The sequence below is a fragment of the Crocuta crocuta genome, unplaced genomic scaffold (genome assembly GCF_008692635.1).
Source record: "Crocuta crocuta isolate KB4526 unplaced genomic scaffold, BGI_CrCroc_1.0 scaffold346, whole genome shotgun sequence".
Classification (NCBI taxonomy): Eukaryota; Metazoa; Chordata; class Mammalia; order Carnivora; family Hyaenidae; genus Crocuta; species Crocuta crocuta.
In genome coordinates, this window is record NW_027527957.1 from 4,106,096 (window position 1) to 4,123,123 (window position 17,028).

The 17,028-nt window shown below is 36.4% G+C and overlaps 1 protein-coding gene across 3 annotated transcripts in view; it reads left to right on the forward strand.

The window, feature by feature from the left end:
* Positions 1–17,028, forward strand: part of FSTL5 (follistatin like 5) — a 663,363-nt gene that overhangs the window by 496,134 nt on the left and 150,201 nt on the right. For all 3 annotated transcript variants that reach the window (XM_077752758.1, XM_077752759.1, XM_077752760.1), the window contains exon 7: positions 1,676–1,796. In XM_077752758.1, coding sequence (XP_077608884.1) covers positions 1,676–1,796 — 121 coding nt within the window. The remainder of the gene's footprint in view (positions 1–1,675; positions 1,797–17,028) is intronic.

Genomic DNA, 17,028 nt, shown 5'->3' on the forward strand with positions numbered 1-17,028 from the left:
GACATCACACTCCCACTTTTCCTTTTAAGCTTTAGTTTGTTTCTTTTATTTTGTATTGTTTTGTTTGGTACACCTGTTGTTATCTCCAGTTAGTATCTCCATCATAAGAAGTTGTAATGTTAAACAATTGCTGGTTGGTTTTTTTTTTTCCCCCAATAAAGTCCTTAGAGATAGTACTCAAAGCCTTGCTCAAACAAACAGTCACAAAATGGAAGTTCTCAAGGGGCTGCTAGGTAGGGCAAATGGTGACAATTCTCTGGGGATGGGACCTTGTGGAAGAGCTCCAAGCCTGCTCTTCCCCTTCCAGTGCCTGCTAGGATGATGGTTTTCACAGCTAGCAGAATTATGAAGCTAGTGGTTCAAGGCATCCACGCAGCTGTGGAGAGAGGAATGCCACAAATCTCTTTGTTCTTACTGAGATTCCACTACTCTTTTAGAGTGAATGCTCTGTAGATTGGTTGCAAGCCCTTTTTATCTATTTCCAAAGTTCTGAAAAAGTTGATTTTGACAATTACTGTAGTGTGTATTCATTGCCTTTATGGCAGAGAAGTCTTTCTGGTCTTTTCTCTGCTGTTCCAGAGGTGTTTCTTAGATTTGGTTTTGACAATCACTGTGATATCTTTTTTGTCTTTCTTCTTTCCAAAGTGGTCATACATTGTCCCCATAGGTTTGAAAAAGTATGGTTATTTTGTTCTAATGTATTGATTGTTTCTGGGCTTTAAAAAATCTTATTCTATCAATATAGCTATGAATTTTATCTCTGAGACCATACTGCTTTCATCATTTTTAATGGGTAAACATATAACTGAAGGATATAAAAATTAATGAACAAGTGTAAGTGTAAAGAACATACTTAAGAGGTATTTGCTCTAGCTACAAATAAAAACAAGGCATTTTACAACTTTATTAATTAAAAATGGACAGCCTCAGGAGTTATGTTCCAAGACTTGCAGTGGATGCTTGAAATTGTGTATAGTATCAAACCCTATGTACACTGTGTTTTCTCCTGTGCCTACATACCTATGATAAAGTCTGATTTATAAATTATGTATAGTTAAGAGTTAACAACAATAAGTAATAATAAAATAGAAAAATTATAACAATATGCTATAATAAAAGTTATGGAATGTGATCTCTTTCAAAATATCTTATTATACTATACTTGCATTTCTTGTAGTGTAATATGATAAAATGCTTATGTGATGAGATGAAGCAAGGTGAATGATGTAGACACTGTGATTTAGTGTGAAGCTACTACTGACCTCCTGATCTTACATCAAGAGGAGGATCATTTGCTTCCAGACTGTGGTTGACCATGGGTAATGGAAACTGGGGAAAACATACCCATGGATAAGGGGAGACTGGTGTAAGCTAAATTAGAAAAAATATATATGTGGAAATGGATTTTACATATAAACTCATATAATTCAAATAAACACTAAAAAAGCTGTATGTATGAGTGAAATTACACTTTTTAAACAAGGCATATCTTGAGAAATGGTAATTATAGTTCTTCCAACTCTCTAAAGACTAATAATGATATTTTGATAATTTAAAAACAATACTTTAGTCTGTTTATTTTGCTCCTTAATACACATTTATTTTTAAGTGAATTGTTCAAATACAATTTAAATACAAACAGCTCATTTTGCTTTATTTTATTTCATTTCTATAGGACTTTGGAGATGATGGGTCCTTGTATATTACTAAGGTTACCACAACTCACATGGGCAATTACACCTGCTATGCAGATGGTTATGAGCAAGTCTTTCAGACTCACATCTTCCAAGTAAATGGTAAGAAATATGGTGTTGCTATTATTGTTTTATGCTTCACTATATATTCAAAGAATTTCACAGTTGATTAGGAAGGCAAAACTTTAATTTTTTTTTTTTTTTAGTTGTGGCAAAGTTTAAGCTTTGTTTTGGGAATTATTGTTAATGTAAAACCTATTTTAATAATTTAAAAAATGTGCTGGTGTCTGGTGGCTTAGTCAGTTAAGCATCCAATTCTTGACTTCGGCTCAGGTCGTGATCTCACAGTTTGTCAATTTAAGCCCTGCTGTAGAGTATACTCTGACGATGTGGAGCCTACTTGGGATTCTTTCTTACCCTCTCTCTCTCTGTTTCTCTCCCACTTATGCTCTCTCTCTTTCTCAAAATAAATAAATTTTTTAAAAAAGAGGTGGTTGAGTGAGTAAATGCTAGAAATTTGTACCACTTGTCTCATTGTGAAATATTATAGAGTAACTCATTCTAATTGGAAAATTAGAACATAAGAAATTTAAGTTATTTTTTTGAGCTTTAAATATCAACAGTTAGGCAACCATATACCTTTTAGAAACAGAAAAAATTAAGCATGTTAAAATTTAATCAGATTGGGGCGCCTGGGTGGCTTAGTCGGTTAAGCGTCCAACTTTCGCTTAGGTCATGATCTCGCAGTTCGTGGGTTCGAGCCCCGCGTCGGGCTCTGTGCTGACTGCCAGCTCAGAACCTGGAGCCTGTTTCAGAGTCTGTGACTCCCTCTCTCTCTGACCCTCCCCTGCTCACGCTGTCTCTCTCTCTCCTAGAAATAAATAAAACATTAAAAAAAAATTAAAAAAAAAATTAATCAGATTATATGGTTGATCTTATTAATGATATAAAAACTGCCATTTATGTACAGCAAATATTATACTTTAATAATTAACTAAATGGCTGTAACATTGGCCATATAAGCTAATATTATTCTTATAATCAGAGCCTTTTTTTCTGATTTAATTCAAATTTTAGCTTTTTAGTTCAATTGAGAATATAAGATGATATATATAATACATTAATTCATACTGATTCACTTCCATGTTGATATATATGTTAATTTACTTTATGATTTACTAAAGGGAGAAAGAACCTAACTTGACCTTTCATAGAAACAAGTTGGCTAGTATGATTGGTTTTAATTAAGGGGAGAGTGGCAGATATGAGCTTGGTGAGGTAGTCTGGGGTCAGATCATGTGGAACCCTGTGGACCTAATTAAATATTTGATTCCCATTCTAAGTATTTAGTGTATGGAGTGTCATATTCTGACTTATTCTAAAATGACTGGAAGCACCAACTGGTTTTTTTAAACTATTTTAATAGTCTAAGGAAGAAATGATTGTGGCTTAAAATATATTGTTAATGACAAAGAGGTAAAGAGTTGTTAAATTTGAAATGCATTTTGCTACACATTCAACGCAATGTCAATCGAAATTGCACCAGCATTCTTCTCAAAACTAGAACAATCTATCCTAAAATTTGTATGGAACCACAAAAAATCCCAAATAGCCAAAGTAATATTGAAGGAGGCAATACTGGAGGCATCACCATCCTAGACTTTAACCTCTACTACAAAGCTGTCATCATCAAGACAGTATGGTATTGGCACAAAAACAGACACATAGACCAATGGAATAGAATAGAGAATTCAGAATTGGACCCACAAACGTATGGCCAACTAATCTTTGACAAAGTGGGAAAGAGTATCCAATGGAAAAAAGACAACCTCGTTAACAGATGGTGCAGGGAGACCTGGACAGCAACATGCAGAAGAATGAAACTAGATCATTTTCTCACACCATATGCCAAAATAAACTCAAAATGGATAAAGGACCTGAATGTGAGACAAGAAACCATCAAAACCCTAGAGGAGAAAGCAGGAAGCAACCTCAACCTCAACCACAGCAATTTCTTACTTGACACATCCTCAAAGGCAAGGGAATCAAGAGCAAATATGAACTATTGGGACCTCATCAAGATAAATAGCTTCTGCAAGGCAAAGGAAACAACCCACAAAACTAATAAGCAACTGATAGAATGGGAAAAGATAGTTGCAAATGACATATCAGATAAAGGGCTAGTATCCAACATCTGTAAGGAACTAATCAAACTCCACACCTGAAAAACAAATAATCCAGTGAAGAAATGGGCAGAAGACATAAACAGACACTTCTCCAAAGAGGACATCCAGATGGCCAACAGACACATGANAGGGGGGTTGATGGGCATGGGGGAGGGCACTTGTTGGGATGAGCACTGGGTGTTATATGTAAACCAACTTGACAATAAACTATTTAAGAAAAAAATTTGAAATATATCTTGACAGTAGATCTGGTGATAGTATTGAGGAATGGCATGTATATATAAAAGAGAATTGAAAAAAAAAACCAAGAGATTTGAAACATTTACATATATCCTTGTGACATAAACTGAGTATAGAGGAAGCACATTTGGAGACTGAGTGAGATTAATATATGTTTTTTTGGACAAGTTAACTTCAGTATAATTTCTAAATGGGAATCAAGTCTTCAATTTAGTATGTAAGTTTGGAGATCAGAGGAGGGTGTCAGCCTAAGTTGTGTATTTATATAATATCAATATGCATAAGCTGTATTAAAAGCCATAAATTTGAGCTTGATGAGGTCACTTTAGTAATGAGTATAAATATTTATATTGAGGATTAAGCATTGTAGCTGAGGTTAACAAGTGGAGAAAAGAAAACTTAGAATGAGCACTTTGTGCTTGTAAGAAGTGTATGTGTCCTGAGAAATCAATTTTAAAATGTTGGCAAAAAGGTAGAAAAGATTGGAGAGTTTACGGTTTGACTGTTAGGGACTCTCAAGAGGAGCAGATCTAAGCCTTGCTTTCTAACGTAAACCCAGTTGTAACTAGATGGGGGAAGCCTTGGAAACCAACTTTCAAGGAAGCCGGTGAAGAGGGCAGACAAGGTACAAAGGAGGTGATGCATGCGATTCCCAGTCATCTCAGATGTTTAGAGTTGGACTCTGGATACAGTTGTACCCGAGGATACACAATCTTGAGGACAGAACAACTCTGCATGAGGGATGTTCTCTATCTAAATGCTGCATTTCTGGGGAAATGGCTATTGTTGCAAATCTGGTTCTTTCCTCCCTCTTCCTTGTGATTGTTTACCGACTAAAGGCCTATTTGACAAGACTAATGCTCTGAGGTGTTCATTCTGTTTTGTTAGAGATTCTCCAGTTTTGTTTTGGTTAACAATTAGTTCTCTATTTTATACTCATTCTCAGTCTGACTCTCTCAGTCTAAGGACCAACCGATCAAGTTCTTAGTTTCTAGAGTGGTGCATGGTTCATGCTCTAGCTGCATCAGAATCACATAAAAAAAAAAAAACTATCAAAAATGTTGAATGGACTCCACAAGCACTTTCTGGAAATTGATTTGAAATCTGCATTTTGTCAAGCTTCCTAGTAAGTATAATGCACGGTCAAGCATGGGAATCATTCCAAATGACTGTTCTTTAGGAGTTTCTGTTCCTCGTTGATGTCTGAAGCAGACTTCTTACACAACTTTACTCATTTGCCGTGCTCCAGCTGGGAAGCCTAGGAAGAAGACTTTGAGGCAAACAGCAGGCTTTCATGTTGCAAGATATGTCCTGAGCAGCACTGGAGAAATGCAGTTTCCCTACTTCATCCTCTCCTGTGAATGAACTGCTTACTCTCTGATCTCAGGTTTTTCTGAAGATGGAATAACAGAATAAAGGAACAATGAGATCTCAGCAATAGAGCCATGACCATCAGTTTCAATATTATGAACTAATTTAGAGGAATTCAATATTAGCAGTGACTGCCACTGAAATCTAATGCTGTCCCTCTTCTAGAAACAAAGATCCCTGAACCTGGGGGTAAAACTCATCTCTTTCTGTTACCTCCTACTACATTTAATCTATTTCAGAATCTTTCATATACATGTTTCTATGAAGGCATGGGGTTTAGGAAAAGGGAAAATGATATTATTATTGCTGAACATTGGTTGAAAGTGAACAGAGAGAGAACTGTTCCCTTCGGGAGGGAGCATAAGGAAATAATCCTCTTTGCATTGCCTGGATTTTTTTCAGGCAGTCAGGAATATCAACTATGGAAAGTGAGGAGTTTGTGAGAGTTTCAGTTTCAGGAGAGGAAGAGATAAAAAATAATTATCTTGCAGGCAGGAGGTGATAGAAATGGCAGGCAGCAGTTGGAATGTCGGCAGATCTTTGAGTGCTCTTGAAGTGATATATATACACTGATATGTTTTCCTTCAGTTATGGTCAGCTGTAAGTTTGCAATCCTAGAAAGAAGGGATTTAGGTTTAACCCACATTTTATTTTGTCAGGTGAGTAAGTGGGAGAAAATTAGCCATGAGGAAACTAAACAGGTTTGTAAGAGAATGATTATAATAATGGACCACAGAACAAGTGGTCAGGTAAGGAAAATGGTAGGTGAGGAAAGCAATGAAACCATGAAATATGTGAAATGAAGTGAAATCCTGAATGATGTTTCCAAGTTGATCAAGTACTACTAGGATGGGGTACTAGAGAGGATGTAATGCAATACTTAAAGCATTTGTTTTTCATTTTTTTAATGTTTACTTTTGAGAAAGAAAGACAGAATGCGAGCAGGGGAGGGGTGAGAGGGAGAGGGAGACAAAGAATCTGAAGCAGGCTTCAACTCAAGGCTTGAACTCAAGAACTGTAGGATCATGACCTTAGCCAAAGTCATAGGCCTAACTCACTGAGCCACCCAAGCACTCCATTTTTCTTAATGTTTGTTTATTTATTTTGAGAGAGAGAGGGAGGCAGTGCATGGAAAGTGTCATTTTCTAGGTAGAGAGAGAAAATATCAAGCAGGCTCTGCAATGCCAGTGCAAAGCCCGACATGGAACTCGATTCCTTGAACCGTGAGATTACAACCTGAGCTGAAGTCAAGAGTCAGATGCTGAGCCACCTAGGTGCCCCACTCAGAGCATTCTCTTAAGACATCTGCCAATTTCTCCTTATTAGAAACACTTTTAATTAGGTAAAGTTTATGTAAACGAATGTGTGAATCACTAAGGTTTGTTAGGTGTTTAGGGAGCCATCTGCTCTAACTTGCCAGTTCCAGTCTTAGCTAAAAAGCAGAAACAAAGCGAAGAATAACGTGAATTCATCAAAACCAATGATAGTAGATCAAAACTTTGTTCTATGGCATTTTTATCAATGAGGGAAGATAATAAGTGAATTTCAAGGAATCATCTTTAATATTTAAACTTATTTGAAGAAGCCAAAAAGCTAAGTAGAAAATGTATTAGATGTATATCAGTAAGAGATTACCTTCAGGCACTATATCAGAGAACTAAAATGACAGGGGCTTAAAGAAGATACTGGTGTGTGTTTTTTTTAATGCATAAAAATATTTAGATGAGGTCCTTCAGAATGGCAACTCCACAATGTTATCATTATCCTAACCCTCCCCTATTGTGGTTAGAAATGGTTTCCATTCTCAGTGTCATCCCGTGTTTTCTGAATGGTAGTGGAAATTCCAATCATCATGTTCATATTTCAACAAGGAAAAAGGAAGAAAGAGGAAGGCAAAGTAGCACCTGACATCTGAGACAGCAGTTTTGAAATAACATTAATGGAAACATCAACAATAAGTTCCATTGACCCTCTGTAAATGCAAAGATTAAAATAAATTTCTCCCATCCAAGTATTAACCAGGCCTGACCCTGTTTAGCTTCCGAGATCAGACGAGATTGGGCACGTTCAGGGTGGTATGGCCATAGACTATATTTCGTTGACCGTCTTGTTTTACCATCCATAGCAATTAAGTGTTCAATTATTTACAAGAAGGAATAAATATTGGGTAGGTAAGTAGCCATATGATTTGCTAAACAAGTGATTTCTTCTTTTTTTGGTGGTTTGCTTTCCTTTGGTTTTATGGTGTTTTATATTTGGCATAATAACTTTAAACATATATTTTGAGTATAAATAAGTAGACTAAACTTCAGATCACTCAGAATATTATTATAGGCCAATAACAAAAGAATAGTTGAGCATGAGCTGTGACACTGGAAAAATACAATGAAAATGCAAGAAAATGCAAATTAGATTAGCCAAATGGTACATTTATAGGCCCCATAAATCTCTAAACTGGTTAAACTCATTTTCTATTCTTCATCCACTTTTCAGAAAAGGTTAAAAAGACCTTTAGAAAATTAAATTTTCATAGAAAATTTAACGTATTTGTCTGAACAATCTTTCAATTAGTAATAAAAATAAAATATATCATTGATTACCATAAAAGGCTCTGAAAATACCACAAGTTATTGGAATTTGTGAAAGAGTGTTTTTGAAGTGCAAAGTCTGTTTAAATATCCCAGGGTGCAAGCCAAATAAGTCTATCAATAGCCCTGTTTCTTTTCAAACAATGCAAAATTAGATTATTGAAATATGAGAGTGCTTCTGTGTCCTTGTCAGAAGAAACATTATGTATAAATCAAAGGAGCTTGACTCTGCCAGTGGAATTCATTTCATGCTTTTCTTTTTCTTTTTACATAAAGCAATCGTTTTTAGTTCTTCAGCTTATGATACAGAATGTTTGAAATTTTAAAAGTCATTCAGTGTTTACACTACCCTCTGGGCAAAAAGCTTGTCCATATTCACAGTAGACCCATATGTACGCTGTTATTTCTCTCCCGTTTATATTATTGAAGACCTCACACATTCTATCAAATGATTCTTTTCCTCTCATGTCAGAAATGTCTGTACAAACTTGCTGGTTTTATAAGGATGTCTCTATAGAACACCCCCAATTTTCTCTTTCAAAGTTTGGGAACCTCTAAAAGAAAGACACTAGAGCCAGAAGCATCACCTTCTTTACTGACAAAGCTATTTAGAGAAATTGACTTAAGTCTGGGCAACAGTGGCCTGCTTCTTCTTGCATTATAGATTTGAACTTCCTCCTCCAGTCACAGACAGCCTTCCCTGCCAAACTTTCTGTATTGCCAAAGTGCAGATGGGAATAAAACCTTCACGCAAGCAGTAAGATCCAGAAAGCAGGTGGTGAGAGGCCTACTTCCCCCTTCTCACTCCTCCTTCCTCTATGACTTATGAAAAGATGAGAGAAACAAGAGTCTTGAAGGTTACTCTGGCTCTGTGATTCTCTGGTTCTTGGGCAAGCACCTTCAGCAATGGGTTTTAAATGCAGATTCTCAGGGTGCACCCACAAGTACTAAATCTGAGGCAGAGTGGTCTGTGTTTTAACAAACCCTCCTGATGATTTAGATGATCTAGCTAAAGAATTACTGCTCTAGAAAGGCTATTCCCTAGAGATATGAGAAATGGGAGTATGTGTTCCTTCCTCATATACTCCAGCTTTCTGCCCTTAATTTTGACTAGACATTAAGCTCACAGTGATCTTGGGAAGTGGCTTTCTCTTAGAGGGTGGGGTCAGCCATGCATCAGATCAATCATCCCTATCATGAGGCCTGGCAGCAGATGGTGCTGATGACTTGTCCAAAGCCCACCCAGGCCACCTCAGCTGTGGTGGGTTTCCCCTGATGGTTTGATACTACAGGAGCCTGTCCCAAACCACTCTTCCTAAGAATTGTATTTGATATGGGAGGCTTTATCACTGGACTCAGGGGAGCCTAGATGTACCAGGGATTTAATCTCTCACTGGAAGAGTACTTAACCAGTGAGGGATACAAGTCAAAAGGTAAGAATCATAGCTGGGGAAAATTCTGAGGTACAGTCCACATGATTCCTATTCATTCATTCATTCATTCATTCATTCATTCATTCATTCATTTTTATTTACTTTATTTATTTAGTTGTTGTTTGCTCGCTTTCTGGTTTTTTTTTTGGGGGGGGGTTGTTATTATTTTTCCTTTATCCATCTTATTTTCCTGGTCTGTAACTTGTGCTTCCTGGTATTACATCCCAAATAGACAACATGAACTTAAATTCTCTTCTTAGTGCTGTTTCTGGGGACTCTCATGTTTGGGAATATTCTGACCTTAAGGTAATTGTTATTAATAACAATTGCTGCCCCTTGATAGCTTCCCCTTGAGAGTTACTGGTAGGCACCATATGTATGCTTCCAGAAGTCTTTGAAATATGATAGAACATTACACTAATTCATTAACTCCAGAGTCTGCAAATTCTCTGTCTCTATCATTTCCCCATGCTAAATTATATCCAGTTTGCTGTTCAATAGAGCTCTTCAGACCTTCTGCAACTAGACTAAATCATGACATCAAGATACTACAATTGCAATAGCAAGAGCATATAGATGCTAAAACTTTAATATAAAATCTAATTATTAAATTCCCAGATATATATAAAAGTTTAGAGGTTAAAGTTTCAAAGAAATTGGTTTAAAGTAATTAATGTCCAAAATTAAAGACTTCTGGCCTTGTAACATAAAGTCTAAAGAAAGTCCAAATGTTTTAATTACAAGTAAAGTCCAAGGTGTTAAGTTCTTCCCTAATTTCTTATTTTGTTCTTTATTGGTGAGAGAGGTCTTTTAAAAGTTTATGGCTTTGATATAATGTCGACATCTTTATCTTGGGCTAATTCTCATTGGATTTAAGTGTACTATCTTGCTATTTGTTTACAAATGGTCACATATGTTCTTTGTTTCCTTGTATTTTGCCTTCTGTTGGGTTCCATGACTTTTAGAATTCTATTTTATCTTCAGTATTGGCTTATTGTCTATAGCTCTTAGTTTAAAATTTCAAGTGTAGCTATAAGCTATATTTACAATGTGCAACTTTTATTACCATGTATCTTCAAATAATTTGTATTACTTCACATTTAGAGAAGAACCTTAAAACAGAATCTTTGACCTCTCCCTTTCCATCCTTTGTGATAGTATGGTCAAATAGTTTACTTCTACATATATTAAACTCTACAACACATTATTTTATTTCTGCATTTAATAAATAAATATCCTTCAAAGAGATTATTTTTTAAAAATGAGAGACAAAAATTTTAGTTTAAGTTTCTGAGTCACCTCATTGTTTCATGTAAATTCCGATTTTCTATTAGATTAATAACATCCTTTGAGGTCCCTGGGTGGCTCAGTCAGTTAAGCATTCCACTCTTCATCCCAGCTCAGGTCTTGATCTCAGGGTCATGAGTTCAAGCTCCATACTAGGTGCAGAGCCCACTTAAAAATAAATAAATTTTAAACAATCCTTTAACGATTGTCTCAGCCTTTGTTTTTCCCCTTCATTTAAGAATATTTCTGCTGGGACGTAACTTGAATCGATCTTCTGCACGACATATCATAGTCAAAATGGCAAAATACAAGGACAAAAAGAGAATTTTGAAAGCAGCTAGGGAGAAAAGGGCCCTCACATACAAAGNTCTGCTGGATATTGAAGTTTAGATAGGCAGTTTTTGTTTACTGTTTTTCTTTCAACATTTTACAGATGCTGTTTTGTTATCTTCTGGATTGTATAGTTTCTAAAAGAGAAGTCAGTTATATTTCCAGTCTTTCTTCCTCACCCCCCACAAGCTGGCTGCTTTTTTAAGGTTTCAACTTTTCGCTGGGTTTCAGCAATTTAATTATTAACATGCTTTGGTTTTGTTTTCTTAATTTACATTTATCCTGTAGGGATTATTCAACTTCTTGGATTTAGGAATATATATTTTTCAGCAAATAAGGAAAAAAAATTGGCCATTGTTTTTAAGTAGATTTCTCCTTTCTCTTTCCACTAGGAATTCAATTATAGATATGCCTGAGTGCTTGACATTTTTCCATAGGCCACTGAAATCTGTTTTATTTGTTTACCTCTTCACGCTTTGCTCTTGCTATACTTAAGTTTAGATAGTTTCTGTTGCTCCTACTTCAAAGTCACAAATCTGTTTTTCTGCATGTATAATCTGCCATTAAGCCCAACCAAAGTATGTTTTTGGAATATATTGCCGATACTGTATTTTTCAATTTTAGAAGTTTCAGTTGTTTTTTATAGTCTTATTTTCTCCTTAATTGTGTTTGTTTTTCCTTAAATATTTGAACCTATATGTATCAGATATTTTAAAAACCATCACACTAACTAGAAGAGGAAGAAAGAAAGCATGTTTTAATGTTAGCAGAAGAAAAAGTTAGAAGGCCCCTGGGTGTGAAAGGCTTAATAATGTTTTCACAAAAGATATTAATATCCTAATCCCTAGAATTTATGAATGGTACCTTATATGGCTTATAAGGAGACTTACATATGTGATGAAGTCAAGGATCTTCAGTTGGAGATATTATCCAGCTGTGTTCTAAATATAAGAATCCCCATACAAAAAAAGGTGGTGGGGGAGGGAGGCAAGAGAGTCAAAGAAGGAAATGGGAGATATAACAGAAGGAAGGGGTTGGAATGATTTGATAAAAGGGTAGTAGACCAAGGAATGTAGGTAGTCTCAAGAAGCCAGAAATTTCAAGGAGACAGACTGCTCCCTAAGATCCCAGAATGAACTAAACCTGCCAACATCTTGACTTTAGCTCCCTAAAGTTGATTTTGGGCTTTTGGCCTCTGGAAATGTAAGAGAAAACATTTTTCTTGCTGTAAGCCACTAACTCTGTGGTAATTTTTGTTAGCGACCCTGGGTTCTGTAACATGATCAAGTTACCGAACCATCCTTTGGCCATCTACAAGGACATATATTTAATTTAAACAATTGTATTTAAGTATGCATTATAATACACTATCAAGCTGCTCAGATCAGTTTATGACTGCATATCAGAATTTATATCTTATTGAGCCATGGCTGTATTTTTGCTCCATTACATCAGTTTAACCAACATCTTATCTTTATTTATCAGGTTTATTTTTCATTTCTACCACAGTTCAAATGCAGATTTGTAGAGGGGCTCTGTTTGATGCATTCAGTGATCCAGGATTCTTCTAACTGTAGGACACTAGAGTATTATGTGAGGCAATGCTACTGCGTGCCCTTGTTACAGCCTGTGAACTGTTTCTCTGAATGGTCGACTATTACCTATCCATAAAATAAAGTATAGAAATTATTAGTAAGCTCAAAAATGTTATGGTAGTTGCTTATTTCTACATCATCTGTGTAAAAGATTCTATTATCTGATAACTGTAGAGTTTGAAGATAAAAGATTTCCAATCACAGATAGTTTGAGAATCACTACCGTAACGCCTTGGAGTCCTCTACTTGATTCTCTGTGATTTTTTAGCAGGTAACAGAACAGACAGCACATGAAGGATTGTGTAGGAGGTTGATAGGGTAGCCTTTGTGGCAGATAGCACTTTTGCTTACTTACTGGGATTCACATTTATACATTCTGTTGTAAGGGAGTTTGAGAATGATAAGCTAGATCTGGGCTCAGAAAGACAGAGGAATACTTTTCGGGTGCATCTAGCCTGATTTTGCCATAAGAACGTAATGCTCATAAACATTCTGGGAGAAAGAGCAAGCAGTATGGAAAACATTTAAGATAATCATATTGACTCTTAGGAACAATAATGGGACCCAGTGTCACAGTGGAATTCTTTGCATTTGTTTTTTTTTTTTTAATATTTTTTAATGTTTATTTCTTTTTGAGAGAGAGGGAGAGAAAGAGAGAGAGAATGGAGAAAGGACAGAGAGAGAGAGAGGGGAACACAGAATCCGAAACAGGCTCCAGGCTCCAGGCTCCGAGCTGTCAGCATAGAGCCTGATGTGGGGCTTGAACTCACAAACTGGGAGATCATGACCTGATTTGCAGTGGGACACTTAATCGACTGAGCCACCCAGGCACCCCAAGGAATCCTTTGCAATTGTGAAACCATGCCCATAAGGCCTGGTCTCACCTGACATACATCCTTTAGCTTTTTCTAAACCTAAAATTGAGATTAATGTTTCTGAAAGCTGTGCCTTCAGGGAACTACTGCAGACCTAAACTTTACCATGAGATCTACAGTGTGTCATTTCCTCAGTTTAGAAAGATTGTAGACCTTGTGCTGTATGTATTTCTGCTACTGCCCTGCTTGTACTGCTCTCTTTCCATTATTTATTCCAGAAATGTTCACCAACTTCATTATCTTCTTAATTTGGACTCTTTCCTTTTTTCCTTTGGCAGGGCAGTATGTTAGAAATAAGTGTCTTCCTTCTTTGTTATTGCTCTCTGCTTTCTGGCCCGAACAGTTTTGCTCTCATGTATTTCTCTATACGCTGTCCTGTGGGATCTGTGTCAGTGAAAGATTTGAAAATATTGCATCTGGATCTGCCAAAAACATTCACAGTTCAAACAAATATTATCCGCCTTCTCTGTATTGATTTGAGTAATCCCACCCAGAGGTTATTCTTCCATTAGAACAATATCAAACTCTGCCCAGACATGATCTGTCATTATCATGCCTAGATTTCTCATAGCATATTTCATCTTGGATCCATCTTCTCTCAGAGTCTAATCCCATAGATATCCTGGTTATGTGTCCTTATTTGCAGAGCATAGCTCCATGACCACCTGTAATGACCGTCACTTTGAAAGACATCTAGGGATGCCATGAGACTTTTATGCTGCCCTTCTGTCTTTCTAACATTTTTTCTGCAATTTGTGTAAACATTTGGTAGAGATCTGTGAAATATTATTCTCACTTTTTAGTATTTACAACTTAATATTACTATTCGTATTTTTGTGTATCCTTAACTTCACATTTATAAAGTCAGATCATGTCCCCACATGGATTAAAACCCTTGGGGCCCCTACGTGGGTTAGTCAGTTAAGCGTCCGGCTCTTGATTTCATCTCAGGTCATGAACTCATGGTTCATGAGTTCAGGCCCACACTGTCAGCATGGAGCCTTGGAATTCTCTGTCTCACTCTCTCTCTGCCCTTCCCCCATACCCTGTTTCTCTCTCTCTCTCTCTCTCAAAAATAAATAAATACTTATACTAAACTCTTATAGTGGCCCCTTTTAATCACTCAGATTAAAAGCTAGTCTTTTGAATGCCCTTCAAAACACTAAATGTTAGGATTTTGTGGTGTCTTCTTATCCTGCTGCTCTTCCCCTGCAAACTCCATTCCAGGTGCATTTAATGTGCTTTTTGTCTTTAAGTATTGCAAGTGTTTGCAGTTGGCTGTTCCTTCTGCTTGAAGATACTTTCCAGATCCTCACCAGGCCCAGTTCTAACCTCCTTCAACCCTTTGGTTAAATGTTCCTTTTTAAACGAAGCCTATGCAGACTACACAATTTAAAATCATAACTCGTCCCCACTTCCACACTTGCAGTCACTGGCAACTTTATGGATATTACTAGATATGCATATTACTAGATAAATAAATATTTCTCATTAGTGTCTGGTTCAGGATCCCTTCAAAGAATCATTCTAGTAGTCTGCTCTCTGAAATATTCCCATTCTCCTCAGCTGTCAGATTGTGAGTGGCTACCTTAAATAGATGACTAAAACATTTCCTCACTTTAATGATATCCTTTTTAAGAGCTGCCTCTTCATGACACGTGTGTGTATGGGTGTGTATGTGTGTGTGCAATTTGGGTGGGTGTGTTTGTACTGGACTCCAAGATCTAATTTTCCTTTTGATATCAGGCTGTTCTGTCTTCTAAAATGTTCTCCTAGGTAAATCTCTCTTTTCGATTTTATTCAGTCTTTCTTCCTTTATTTTGTTTTCATTTTCTACTACTCATGTCTTGGTTGAGAATTAAAGTATATTTTTCAATTACTTCAGTTCCTCCTTGGCAACCGGAGCAAACCTAATTCTTAGAGACAGTGGAGGTACGGAAGTTCACGATCATGTTAGGTTTTTAGTTAGTATTTTCATTGAGTTGTTCCTCTGTCCAGCCCTTGAGGTGTATTCCTCTAGAATGAAGATCTTCTTTTTTCATTTTTCATTTGTCTGTTAATAAAATGTATAATCTTTGTTTGGATGAAGACACACTGTAGATCTCTGCAATCTAAAGCCATAATCAGAGTTTATTTAAATAAGGAAGCCAGAGAACTTGTTACCGCTAGCAGTGGGCTGATGCTTAAGAGGCTTTGAAAAATCTTCACTTTATATTAGTAATCCCTGCAAGATTCCTCTTTTTGTAATGAAAAGGTAGTTAATGGAATTTAGGTAGTCAGTTTAGTATTGCCTACCTAGATATGTCACTAATAATATAAAGCAATAACCTGTACTTAGTGCTTTGTAACACTTATGGAAGTTAGCTGCCTGTCCATTAGAGAAAGAAAAAAACACACAAAAATGCTTCCTACAGACATGGTTGAGAAACACAGCACAAGCCACTTACTGATACCTTTACTTCAGCCTTGATTAAAATACCAGATCAAAGTGCACCTGTGTAATTCAAAATTGAATTATGACAGCACATACACCGGGTGACCTACTTCTTAAGGTCTGTATTTGTTAGACACAGTTCTGCCTGCATAAACACAACTATTCATTTATGGAGAGAAAAGTCACCCAATGGGATCAAATCTAATTAGGCCATATTTATTAAAGCTTAAAGCCTAAAGCTACTTGCTAAGGCTGCAGCATATGGAAACCTACTTTCCTACTCTCTCTTTATATAGAAAATCACCCTCAAAGCATATACTATCAGAGTTAAGTTGCCCAGTGGAGCCATTTCAAAAGCTGTGATTCCTCCTAGCGTTATGTCAACGAAACTTTACTCTGTAAATTTGTCAAGGCTTCCTAAAGCACCGTAGATGTTGGGCAGTTTTAGGAGATCAGTAAATAACACTACTTCCTCTCCTGATCTTGTCTTTAGAAGCAATTGAGGGAAAGATAATGAGTCATATAAAGGACAAAATATCATCTACATTGTGGAAAAGCTGCTTAGAGAATGTGCTTGAGATACATGACAGTTCTTTAATTTTTACAATTCAGTTTGTCCAATAACTCATAAGCATTGGTATAGAGCTTAGCACAAGAAAACAAAGTTGATACCTGGTTTTCCCAAGAGCAGAATAACACACATCCTCTTTACAGACAGACCCAAAATTTGAGAAGGGAGGAACTGGAAAAGCTCACTCTTTGTTAAAACATGCCAAGAATACACTTCATCCCTCCTCTTACTTGTGGATTTACTAAGGTCTGGGGATAGATACAATCCTCGATATGAATCACGGAGTTCTTTTGGAGTCTTTTGTTAACAGGTGCAAATCTCTCAGGCAGATGACTCATTCTCAGATACTATTGTTTTGTATTCACCCACGATTGACTCAGACCTAAATTTATTCAGTCATAATTCTTTTATGGTACAAGTGAAT